Source organism: Arvicola amphibius, chromosome 15 (assembly GCF_903992535.2).
Source record: "Arvicola amphibius chromosome 15, mArvAmp1.2, whole genome shotgun sequence".
Classification (NCBI taxonomy): Eukaryota; Metazoa; Chordata; class Mammalia; order Rodentia; family Cricetidae; genus Arvicola; species Arvicola amphibius.
Window position 1 is genome coordinate 24,072,984 of NC_052061.1, and position 13,200 is coordinate 24,086,183.

Sequence of the window (13,200 nt, forward strand, 5' to 3'; positions counted from 1 at the left end):
TTCAAGGAGGAGATAAATGCCACCAAAATACATTGTATAAATGATTGATTTAAATTCTCAAAAGAGTAAAAATATCGTGTTTAAAGTATATTTCCTATTTTATTAATAAGAAACTTCATATGAGTGAAATATTCATGGTCTTTTTACAATATATATAGGTAAAATATTACAAATATGGTGTAAGAGATCCTTCTGTATATGTGTTACTTTTATTGGTTAATAAATAATGAAGTTTCCTTGGCCTGTGATAGGGAAGAACAGAGCTAGGTGGAGAAAATTAACTAAATGTAGGGAGAAATAAGGTGGAGTCAAAGAAATCACATAGCTGCCACCACAGACAGACATACTGGAACCTTGCCAGGAAGTCACAGTCATGTGACAATAAAAACATTAATAGAAATGGGTTAACCAAAGATATAAGAGCTAGTTAGCAATACACTTAACTATTGGCCAAACAGTATTGCAAATAATATAGTTTCTCTGTGATTATTTTGGGGCTTAGCAGCTGGAAACATATAAGCTCCTTCCACCAACACAAATAGGCATTAAAATTTCCAAGTTAAAACTTAGAAAATTCTTTAGATTCTTGCAATACTCATTTTTATTGAAATCCTCTAAAACATTTCCCAAAGAAAACCAAAAGAAATTTCATCTGTGAATATCCATTTTGTGGTCAAAATTTATTTGATATGAGCAACTTGAGTTTAAGATTTCTTTTTGCATTTCTAAAAAGAAAGTTTGTTTCAACAAAATCAATAAGTGTTTTGTTTGTGAGAAGAAGCTGTAAGTATTTTAATAAAACAAAAAGAATAGTAAGTCTTTTTGTTTCTTGTTGGCAGAGGCCGCTAGTTCATTTCCTGACTTCCCTGACTCAAATTAATCACATAGAAATCTGTATTAATTGCAATACTGTTTGGCCAATAGCTTAGGCATATTTCTGGTTAACTTTTTGTTTGTTTGTTTTTCAAGACAGGGTTTCCATGTAGTTTCTAGAGCCTGTCCTGGAACTAGCTCTTGTAGACCAGGCTGGCCTCGAACTCACAGAGATCCGCCTGCCTCTGCCTCCCGAGTGCTGGGATTAAAGGCGAGCGCCACCACCGCCCGGCTCTGGTTAACTTTTATATCTTAAATTAACCCATTTCTATTATTCTGTGTATCACCACATGAATGTGGCTTATTGGCAAGGTTCTGGCACATCTGTCTCTGGTGGCAACTACATTGATTCAGACTCTGCCTACTCTCTCCATATATCTTTTCTACCCTGGGTATATTCTGTCAAGCCATTGGTCAAAAGCAGCTTCTTTATTCATGAACCAATAAAAGCAACATATGTACAGAAGGACTTCACACACCATTTTCCTTTTTCTGTTTAAAAAAAAAGGAAAGGTTTAACTTTAACATAGTAAAATTACATATAACAAAACAGTTATCAAGCAATAATCAGAGTTACAACATTTATATCTACTTTATCTTTTATCATAACTAAGGAAAACTATAATTATAACTATCTATTCTTCAACTCCACCAAAGAACCCAGAAGGATATAATATTACCCAAGTAAACAGGAAATACATTTTAAGCAACTCCCAGAACTCTAGTATTGACAGAGACATCTCACTGCCTGGGCAGTCACACAAAGTTCTTCTGTATGGTTGGAGCATCCATCTTCAGCCCTCAGGCCCATAGTATCTGGCAGACTTTCCCATGAAACATCAAATTTCAAAGACAGTTCCACACATATTGGCAGTTTGTCAGTTACTTTCTTTTGGGTCCTGCAGAATGTCTGGCAGATTCTTTCATTAAGCAGGAACCCTGAAGGAATGTCTCACCTTAGGCAAGTTTAGCAGTCATTTTTCTGTGGGTCCTGTATGTCCACAGGACATACAGCTTAACATTAAGCAGTCTAGGCAAGAGCGGTTTCTTGTCAAAATGGCTAACAAATTCCATAACGAGCTTTTTTGATGCCATCCTCTTGAAGTAACTGGTGCTGCCAGGAACAGATGTGTCTTTTTGTCATGAAAAGTCCTAAGTTCTTAAAACATTTTAAATGCCGTATTCTGAAGATCTCTGATAGATTTGAAGAATACTTAACTGAAATATATTTCTATATAATGTGGGATTCCCTCTGTATGTGGTGAATATCATTGGTTAATAAAGAAACTGCTTTGGGCAAGCTATAGGGGAACAGAGCTAGTCAGGGAAAACTAAACTGAATGCTGGAAGAAAGAAGGGCAGAGTCAGAAAGAACCCATGGATGCACAGATTAATGGAGATGGGTTAAATTAAGTTGTACAAGTTAGCCAATAAGAAACTAGAGCTAATGTTCCAAGCAGTGATTTAATTAATATAGGTTTCTGTGTGATTATTTCAGAGATAAGTGACTGGGAACTAGCAAGAGGCCTCATTACTACAAATTGGCACCCAGGTGGCCAACTAAAATCCACTTAAAACCTGAGAGGGCTTGAAAAGGAATTCTTGACACAAAAATAGAGTTTAACACAGTTTCTTGTTGTTTGCTGACAGTGTGCCACAGCTCCTTTAGGAGAGGTTTTCCTGACTCAGTGGTAGCAGGAAAAAACTGCAGTGCTTTGAAATGCTGGCTTTCTGGGCCATGCTGCCAGAATGACCTCTAGGTCTCTCAGGAGTCCAAGCATTTAAATGGGGTTTGTAAGCAGCATGTTACATACTGCTTAAAATGGCTCTATATAGACTGGCTGCATACTTGGAACTGGGGCAATGTACACAACTTGCAGAGGTGGTGAACAGATTTCCACCATGTTTGACTGTGTGGAGCAAGCAGAAATCACTGTATATACCCTAGTAATGCTGCACCTTAAATTCATAGGAAGGGTTTAGCGTTTTAAGAAGCACTTCTGGTCAGAAAATAATTATAGATACACAATAAAGACAGATTCAGATTTTTAAAAAAGTCCTCTAAGTGGGCTACAGTGTTGAATAAATGTATGAAGGACTGGAAGAGAAAAGAAAAAGAATATAGACAGTTGTAAAAAGTAGTAAATGTTCTTTTTAAAAAGTAAAGTATTTAAAGAGACAGAGTACAGACAGTCAAAGATTAAAAGGAGTAAATAAAAATGTCACATAAAGATGGAATACATACAGTCGGTCTGGATTATATAGATTATTCTGTTTTCTTTGAATTTTTTGACTGGGAAGGAGCTAAGAACAGAGAGACATATCATTGTATGGGCTACTAAGCTAAACCAGCATGTATATTATAAAGGTATCTTGACTTTAGAATTTGTGTCTAAGGATATGTTACTTTGGAAAAGAGGTTCCTCTTTTGTTTCCAAGAGGATGAGAACCTATGGATTGCTTCCAGACTAATATGGTTGATGGACCAAGAGCCCCTGAAAGGTTACCTTGAAGACCCCTAAAAAAATTACTTTGTCCAATAAAAAGCAGGAAGAAGTTTAGAGAACTATGCCCATATTCCCAAATATTGCTTATAAATTATTTCTTTACATTTAAAGGGGGATATGCTATAGATATTTGCATTGTTATAATTATTGGTTTATTGATACAAATTTAAGGTCAATTTTGTTATAGTGTCTATATATATTACTCCTCTTGATTAAGGTGTTATGATTAGGTAGCTCATTTAAAAATGTATATATAATTGAGAAATATAGGTAAATAGTCATCTATAATAGTCAAGCTTGTAGTCATGTTAGATTTTTCTAGATGTACAGAGCTATATTTCAGTTAGATAGGGATTCTTCAAATCTTTCAAAGACTACGGAATATGGCATTTGAGGTATTTTAAGAATTTAGGACTTTTCGTGAGAATGAGATACATCTGCTCCTGGCAGCACCAATTACTTTAAGAGGAAGATGGGCATCGAGAGGCTGCTTATGGAGTTGGTTATCAATTTCGGCAAGAAACTGCTCTTGCCTGGACTGCTTGATGAACTGGACATGCAGGACCTGAAGAGAAATGACTGCTGAACTTGCCTAAAGGTGAGATGATCCTTCGGGGTCCCTGCTTCATGAAAGAGTCTGCTAGATATTCTGCAGGACAAAGAAGGAAATGACTGACAAGCTGACAATATAGGCAGAACAGTCTTTGAAATTTCCTGCTTCATTAAAAAGTCTGCTGAATACTATGGGCCTGTAGGCTGAAGATGGATGCTCCAATGGTATAGAAGAACTTCGGGTAACTATCCAGGCAGTGAGATGTCTTTGTCATTTCTAGAGTTTTGGAAGTTGCTTATAATGTACTTCCTATTTACTTAGGTAATATTATATTTTTCTAGAGTCTTTGATGAAGTTGAAGAATCTGTAGTTATAATTATAGTTTTCCTTAGTCATGATAAAATATATATATTGTAACTCTAATTATTGCTTGATAACTGTTTTGTTATATGTAATTTTATTATGTTAAAGATAAAGCTTTCTTTTTTATTTTAACAGAAAAGGGGAGGTGAGGTGGGATTTCCCTCTGTATGCTGGGAATATCATTGGTTAATAAAGGAACTGCTTTGGGCCTATAGCAAGCTATAGGGGAATAGAGCGAGGTGGGGAAAACTAAACTGAATACTAGGAGAAAGAAGGGCAGAGTCAGAGAAAGCCATGGAGCCGCCACTGGAGACAGACATGCTGAAACTTTGCTGGTAGGCCACAGCCTCGTGGTGATGCACAGATTAATGAAGATGGGTTAAATTAAGATGTAAGAGTTAGCCAAAAAGAAGCTAATGCTAATAGGCCAAACTGTGATTTAAATAATATAGTTTCTGGGTAATTATTTTGAGGTTAAGTGGCTAGGAACTAACTAGCAACCTCATTACTACACCTTTTTATCTAGAAAACCTAACTAACATGACTACAAGCTTGATTATTATAGATAACTATCTACTAGGCTGTATTTTTAATTATACAGTACATTTTTAAATGAGCGGTACAAACACAATACCTTAATATATAACAAAATTAACCTTAAATTTGTATCAATAAACCAAGATCTATACCAATGCAAAGTATTCATCTTTATAGCATACCCCCTCTTTAAATATAAGCAAATATTTAAAACAATATTTGGGAATTTGGGTGTAGTTCTCTCCAAACTGCTTCCTGCTTTTTTTTGGATGAACGAAGTAATTGTAGGGGTGTTCATGGTGACATTTTGGGGAACTTGATCCATCAAACCACATTAGTCTGGAAGGAATCCACAGGTTTTCATCATTTGTGGAAACAAAAGTAGAACCTCTTTTTCCAAAGCAACGTATCCTTAAACCCAAACCTTTAAAACACATATGTTGGTTTAGCTCAGCAGAAATGTTTCTCTGTATTTAGCTCCTTTCCAGTCAAAAAATTCAAAGGAAACACAATGATATACATAATCCAAACTCTCTGTGTATATTCCATCTTACATGGCTTATTTTTTTAATTATTTTAATCTATGACTATCTGTACTCTTTTTAAAGACTTTGTTTTACTTTTTAAAACCATTTACTTTTTTTAAATAACTGTCTATATTCTTTTTCTTCTCTCTTCCAAGCCTATGTACATTTATCAAACACTGTGACCAATTTAGAGGTCTTTTCCATCTGGATTTTCTTGTATTGCATGCATATCTGTAATTATTTTCTGACCAGAAGCACCTTTTTTAAAAATGCTAAGCGGGTATGGCTAGGACCAACTCCACCGTCCTACCTGTGGGCTCTGCCCAGCTCAACATGGTGGAGGTCCATTCACTGACTCTGAGATTGCTGGGTGGGAGCCATACTCACCACCTCAACTTGGTAACCAGGTGACCCGTGCTGCCACCAAGTAACTTGTAGCATACAACCTACAAATCCATTCAAATGCTTGGCCTCCTGAAAGAGCCAGAGTTTGTGTTGGCAGCATGGACCAGGAAATCGCCATTTTGAAGCAACACATTTTTTTGGTTTGTTCTTGCTTTTTTTGTTACCACTGAATCAGTAAGACCACTCTTAAAGGAGCCACAATATCCCTGCTCCCTGCCAGCAGACAGAGTCCATCCAAAGAAAAAAAAAATGAGGCTAAACTTTTTTGTGTGTGTGCCTAGAATTTCTTTCCAAGCTCTCTTAGGTTTTATGTGAATTTAGATGTACATGTCGGCATGCCAATTGTTGGCAGAGGCTGCTAGTTCATTTCCTGACTGCCCTGACTCTATATATCTTTTGCAGCCTGGCTATATTTTTTTAAGTCATTGGCCAAAAGCAGCTTCTTTATTCACTAACCAACAGAAGGAATACATATACACAAGGACTTCCCATGCCAGTTTCTCCTCTCCCACATTGTCTCACCTAGGGAGGCTGAATGGATGGCTGAAAATACAAGTCTAGAAGGTACAGCATTCCTTCTTAAGATAGAAAACAGAGGGTTGGGAAGATGGCTCAGTGGGTAAAATGTTTGCTGTGCAATAATGAAGACCTGATTCAGTCCTTGGCATTTGTGTAAAATATGGATGTGGTACCATGTAATCTCAGTGCTGAGGAGGCAGAGCCAGGAGGATCCCTGGGCTTACTGTCTAGATAATTTATTCAAAATGGTGACATCTAGAATACAGTGTTTATCTCTGGCCTCCACACATACCATGTATACATGTATACATGCATTAAAATATTAATAGTAAGTAATTCTAATGCAACCAATTATAAGATCAAGTTCCATTTTCTTCTAATCCTCTCCTTCCAAGTTAATGTCAGGGATTTTTTTTTAACAATGGGTTTCTTCCCGTCCCTAGGACATGGAGTTGCTGGAGGGCCTTTTACTCTATAATGGCCATGTATACATCTTGTCTTCATTCATGACCCCTTTCTTTAAAGGCACATACAAAAGGGTCATTCCTGTTCCATCATTCTAAGAGATCACAACATAAAACAATTCCTTTCATGGAAAGCTTTCTTAATCCTAGAGCTATTTATTGCAACTGCAAAATCAGCAAATCAACCAAGGAGAGTCTTGCGGGACTGAAAGGCATGTTCCCTCACTGTCTTCTGTTTCTCATGATCAGCTTTTGTTTTAATTCTTACCATCGTGAAGGAAAAGTTTGGAGATGGAGAGATGCCTTAGTGATTAGAGCATATGCTGCAATTGCAGAGGAATCTATTTCAATTTTCATCACCCACATGGCAGCTCACAACAACATGTAACTCCAGTTTTGGGGGACACACAGTTCTCTTCTAGACTTTATAGTACCATTGACCACTCAAGTGGTATGTATATACATATAGGCAAACACTCATAAAATAGAAACAGTGCTATAGATACATAACATCACATCTCTGGATGCTGATTAGCACCAAAAGTTTGCTTTGCTTTGTCTATTGTAACCATGGAACTCAAGCCGATACTCTGTAAGACTACTCCATGTATTCTCAGAGTTATAAGATGAAACTGAAGGGGGGATTGGAAACATGGTCTTGAACATCTGATTATAAAATAATTTTACATTTTTATGTTTGAATGAGGCATTATATCCACAGGTTTCACTTACCTTAGATAATATTACCTTTCAAGATAATGAAGGCTATAATTATCTCTATTTTTCAGAGGCTATAAGATATAACCCAAGTAGACATTCCTCTAGGATACAGGGTCTTATTTACACTTTACAAAGAAGTTTTAGGAATCCATATGTCATTGTTTAAAATAATTGTATATTCTACTACACTGCTAATATAGTAAGCCATCAAGTACAAATGATGTACACCATTTTTGAATTATTAAGTTACAATTAAATACTTCTAATTATTAAATTACAAAATTAAATACTTCTAATTATTAAATTACAAACTATGTTTCATAGAAACATTTCACCTTTAAAAGGCATAGTGTTCTCATAACCTAAAGGAAGAGCATCAGCGGTGACTTTCTTAAGCCAAGTAAAGTTAATAAAGCAGTCAATTAGCAGCTGGTACACCCACTCTGCAGCCCATGTATCACCTATACTCCAGGACTACAGATATTTGACCCAGCATATTTGTGGATGGTTATTTTAAGTTTGGAATGCCAAGGGATTGAAATATTTCTACAGACTATTTCAAAGCAAAATATGTTATATTCACTTCTCCCCACAACAAAATGAAAAGCTGAGTTTTAATGTCCTTGTCTCTATTCAACTTTAACAATGCAGCCACCTTAAAACTGTTTTTCCAGTTCTCTTTTGAATTTTCAATTCAAAACAATTTGACGTCAATATGGTTTACTACTTAACACCATTGTGATGTAAAACACAGAAGATAGAGGAAGTGTGCTAAGACTGTATAGAAGCTGAAATCCTTAGACATTACTAGAGGGACCTAAGGTGTTACAACTATTCTAGAAAAACAAGATGATTCCTCAATCAATGGAATGTAAAAACACAATGCGACTCCGCAGTCTCCATCCTGGGCATGTAGTCCAGAGGAATCAAAGCAGAGATTAAGCAATATGTGAACCCTTATGTTCACAGTGACATTATTCAGAGTATTCAAAGGGTTGAAGGCCCTCAAGCGTCATTTGATGGATGCCCATGCTGACAGGGGATATTTTCAGCCTAATAAAGAAAGTACATTCTAACACACGATACAATCCAGAATGATCTTTTAAGATACTATGCTAGGTGAAATAAACCAGTCACTAAAGAATAAAAAGTACTATGAGATTGAGTTATCTATGGTGATCAAAGTCAGAGGCAGCAAGCAAAGTGCTGGCATCTGGAAGCTCAGAAAAGGAGCTATGGAGAATTAGCTTTGAACAGGGATAGAGTTACACAGTTTGAGATAACCGAAGTGTTCTGAAGATGGACAGTAGTAGCAGTAACACAGAAGTGTGGGTGTGATCGTGTACAGTCCAAGTCTGAAGAATAGTTAAAACGGGGAATTGTAAGATGTACATTTTTTAATTAAATAAGACAATTTTGTAATGATTTTAATTACTTAATACAAGAAATAAACTTAGAACTTGTTCTTTTATCTGTAGGTGGAATGTTAGTGTTATGTAGGATAGGAAAGTACTCTGTGTATTAAGGGGGATGTGTGTGCATGTGTTCCTGTGTACACATGTGCTTACAGGTACATGTGTATACACATGTGTGTGGAGGATACAGGTTGTGGGTGTCTTCCTCAGTCACTATTTTTGAGACAAAAGTCTCTCAATGAACTCAGAGTTCACTGACTTGCTAGAGTAGCTAACCACCAGACTCCACTTCCCTGTCCCTCACCCTCCAGTGCTGGGGTTACAGATACACACCAGCATGTCTGGCCTTTATATGGGTGTTGAATGTCCAAACTTGGGTCTTCATAATTATGTATGTCATAAGCACATTAAGGACTGAAGCATTTCTCACGGTGCTGATTTGTCTACAGCAACCATGTCTACAACTTCAGTAAGTTCACACTTTTCCTTATCAACTTGGACATTTTTTTCACAGCTTTCTGCTCTACTGTCTGATCTTCTCCATTGTAAACCTGCTAAAAGCATTGAGAATCAACCACAGTGCAACTTGAACACTGCAGTGCTTAGAAATTTTCTTTGCCAAACAAATAAGTTTGTTATTTTTTTTTAACTCAGCATCAGCTTTTCAACTCAAGGGCAGAATGCAGTCAGATGCATTGTCAGAATGTGCATGTTCTAAGTAGAATGCTCATTGTTGTTTGGGACCGCACACAAACATTATTACACCCACATGTGTAACAGCAGATAGCAGTTCAGCTTTTTTGAACTGCTACCAGGAAGGCCACTAACTAAGCTCCGCCTCCACTTACAGGCCTCTAGTACTTCTCCAGCCTGCTTTCCAAATGCTTTCCCAGCCCCACTGCCAACCTCTCCCAAAGGCTCATCAACCACGTGGTCAGGTTTGTCACAGCAGTGACTCGATTTTTCAGGACTGATTTTTCCATATCACTGTGATCAAATCCAGGTAGACGCAGCTTAGGGGAGGCAGGATTTGTTTGTTCAGGGTTTGAGAGAGTAGAAGTCTATCATGTCACAGATAGTATGACGGCAGAATTGACGGCAGAATTGGCAGCAGAATTGGCGGCAGAATTGGCTCATCCTCGGAAAGCAGGAGTAAAAGGCAACTGGTTACATCATGTCACCAAGTCAGGAAACACAAGGAACCAGGACTGTAACCGAAATCAGTTTCTGCTTCCTGAATGTCAGACAACCTACAAAGACAATGCGGCCAGCTAGGAATCCACTGTTCAAACACATGAGCCTTGAGGAGACATTCACTAAGCTGTAATAGTAGTGAATCAAAGAAGATATTCCATAAACAATATATAACAAAGAACGCTAACCCTTTTTAGGAAATTGTACTTATGCAATTCCCATATCTGCATTCGTACATTGTCCATAAAGAACATTCATATAATTTCCACACCTAAAACAGAGCTGTAAAAATTTAGTTTTAGTAAAGTGGACCCAAAGAAATTAGCAACATAATTAGCACCATAAGATAAATATGACTTCATTTTAAAGTTGTGGTTGTAAGAAATATAGAAATGAGATCTTTTTTCTTGCTCTCCTTCTCTGTCCTTCCCCCATCTCAGCCATCCTGTTCCCTCATGTTCTCCTCTCCCTCCACTTCTCTGGGTGACAGCTATGTGGCTTGGGCAGTCTGTGGAACCACGGGCAGTAGGACCAGGACTGACTTATCCCTATTGATTGAAGTGGACTTTTGAAGCCTATTCTCATTGGAGAGATAAATTTGCTCAGCCCAAATATAGTGGGAGAACCTTGCTCCTGACTCAACGTGATGTGCTGGACTTTGTTGACTCCCTATGGGAAGCCTCACCTTCTCTGAGGAGTGGATGGGGGTGGGGTGGGGAGAAGTTAGGGGAAGCAGGAGGAGGAGAGGGACTGGGAACTGGGATTGGTATGTAAAATGAGAAAAGATTGCTTTAAAAAATAAAAAAGAATATATTCTAGAGCAGAAAAAATAGAAATGAAACATTTTTAAATGACAGGTTAAGAACTATGACTAACTGGATGGTGACACACACCTTCAATCCCAGCACTTGGGAGACAGAGGCAGGCAGACCCTGTGAATTCAAGGCCAGCCTAGGAGAAGCAGAGGCAGGTAGACTCCTGTGAGTTCAAGGCCAGCCTCGTCTAAAGAGTGACTTCAAGGCCAGCCTGGCTACAGAGCAACAAGGCTACAGAGGGAAACCCTGTCTCTAAAAAGCAAACAAACAGAAAATACTATAGCTGGTGAATGGGTAAAGGAGCTTTCTGCTGAGTCTGATGACTTAGTTCAAACCCCAGAACCCACACAATATAGGAAAGAACTAGCTCTTTTAGGTTGTCCTCTGACCTGTGAACCATGGCCCCTGTACTCATACCAACAGACAGTCAGACAGATAGATAAAGTTAAAAAGTTATTCAACGTAAGGAAACATTTCAAATACATTTCATTTGTCTAACAAAATTATGAGTATTGTGTTCTTCAAACATGTTGGAGTTTTAGGCCTTGGTGTGACAGTTTTTGAATACACAGCTCTTAAGAAGCTAACTAAGGTTAAATAAAATCAGAAGATGGGAGATACTAGGATCCATGTAAACAGAGGCAAGACCAGGCAACACATGTGAAGAAGGCAGCTGCCTTCAAGTCAAAAGTGAAGCTTCAGAGGAAATAGGCCTGCCAGCCACCTGATGGCCAACTTCTAAGCCCCAGAACTGTGAGAAGAATTAACTTTTGATGTTTAATCAACATACCATTCAATGTCATATTTTCTATGATAGCAGATGGAAAGTCAAGAAAAATAAACCACTGACATAAAAAGACAAAGGATAAAAGATGGTTCATGCCTGTTCATACACAGAGTAGATTCGGTAAGAAGCATAAGATAAATATACTGACTCTTTGAGACATGGGGTTCTTATTCTGTGATCTCTTTTAAATAGTTGGTGCTAAAGATGTTCAAATTTGAATTTCCTGTGGTTTTCAAGGAACAGCATCCAAAGACTGGCTCTAGTAGAAAAACCCAAAGTGAAGACCCAGACTGTCAGATGGGAGAGTCACATGCTCTGAATTAGAGCCTTCATTCTAAAAGCCGTAAGTGGGGAGTCATGAAACCGCATTTGTATTTTCTCAGTCCTTCAATTATTACACTTCAAACAGATGTCATCATCTTCAGTCTCTAACTTCTTGATATAATTTTAAAAACAGTAGCTTTGCAATCACATGTAGAACAAACCATGTGATGACCCTTTGTCTAAGTGCTTTTCAAATAAAATATAATGCATATATTATGGGTCAAGGTGATTAGTAAATTTTACACAAAACATGATAAAAGTGCTCAGTCTTTACTTCTGGGGGAAAAAGATTTTTGAGTGTATGTGTTAGGTTGCTTTTGATTTTGAGATAGTATCTCAAAACTGGATAATTAGGCTGGCCTCAAATTCATGGCCTTTCCCCTGTTTTAGCCTCACAGGTGCAAGGCATGAACCTGCATAGTTGGCTAAAATGATGAACTTCAATGAAGAGTTTAGGAATAAAACAGGTCCGCAGTAAAATTTCTTTTTTTTAATCAAAATTCACCCAATATTTTGTTCGGAAAACAATTAGCAAGCAAACTCTACAACTATACTTTAAAACACTTACCATACAATAATCCTTAAATATGCCTGATGATCCGGATAGGCTCTGAACAGACCCGTAAGGCAAACGGGAGGACCTCATGGATGCAATGCTTCTCCAGTCATAAATCATCCTGTCTGCTAGAAATATGGATAGAGGTTAAAGTAATATTTGTCTAAGGAGAGCACACACTGATCATATTGCTTAATGATACAAAGAGGAAAGCAAATCATTTTTATGGGCTCACTTTTCTGTGTTAAAATCACATCCTGTCATCTCATCAGAGAGAGATGAAGAAGCGATGGCACTGCCTAGAGAAAGACTTGAATTAATTGGCTCCTTCCAGTACAGCTTCATGTTTTTATTGCATGCAGTGTGCCCATCAGAAGGCTAGTGGGTTCATTTCCATCACTTATTTCTCCCAAGAACACTGACTTCATTTTTAAAAAGAAGACTTAAAACAAAATTCTATTTGTGAATGGCACATAGACTAAGAAAAGGGAAAAGAAAGCAGAATAGGAAAAAAAAGTCCAGAGAAGTTTTATTAAGGACTAAGTCTTAAAACTGTAATGTAAATGAAACTGTGGCTAGTGCCAAGGTGAATATTACTGAGAGAGGAAATGGCCAGACGGCGGAGGCTCTCAGTTCTTCCT

At 37.6% G+C, this 13,200-nt stretch overlaps 1 protein-coding gene across 1 annotated transcript in view; it reads right to left on the reverse strand.

Annotated features, from left to right (window-relative positions):
- The window catches only part of Iqcm (IQ motif containing M), a 398,452-nt gene that overhangs the window by 274,202 nt on the left and 111,050 nt on the right, over nucleotides 1-13,200 (reverse strand). Inside the window, exon 6 of the mRNA XM_042054197.1 lies at nucleotides 12,572-12,687. Within this exon, the coding sequence (XP_041910131.1) occupies nucleotides 12,572-12,687 (116 nt within the window). The remainder of the gene's footprint in view (nucleotides 1-12,571; nucleotides 12,688-13,200) is intronic.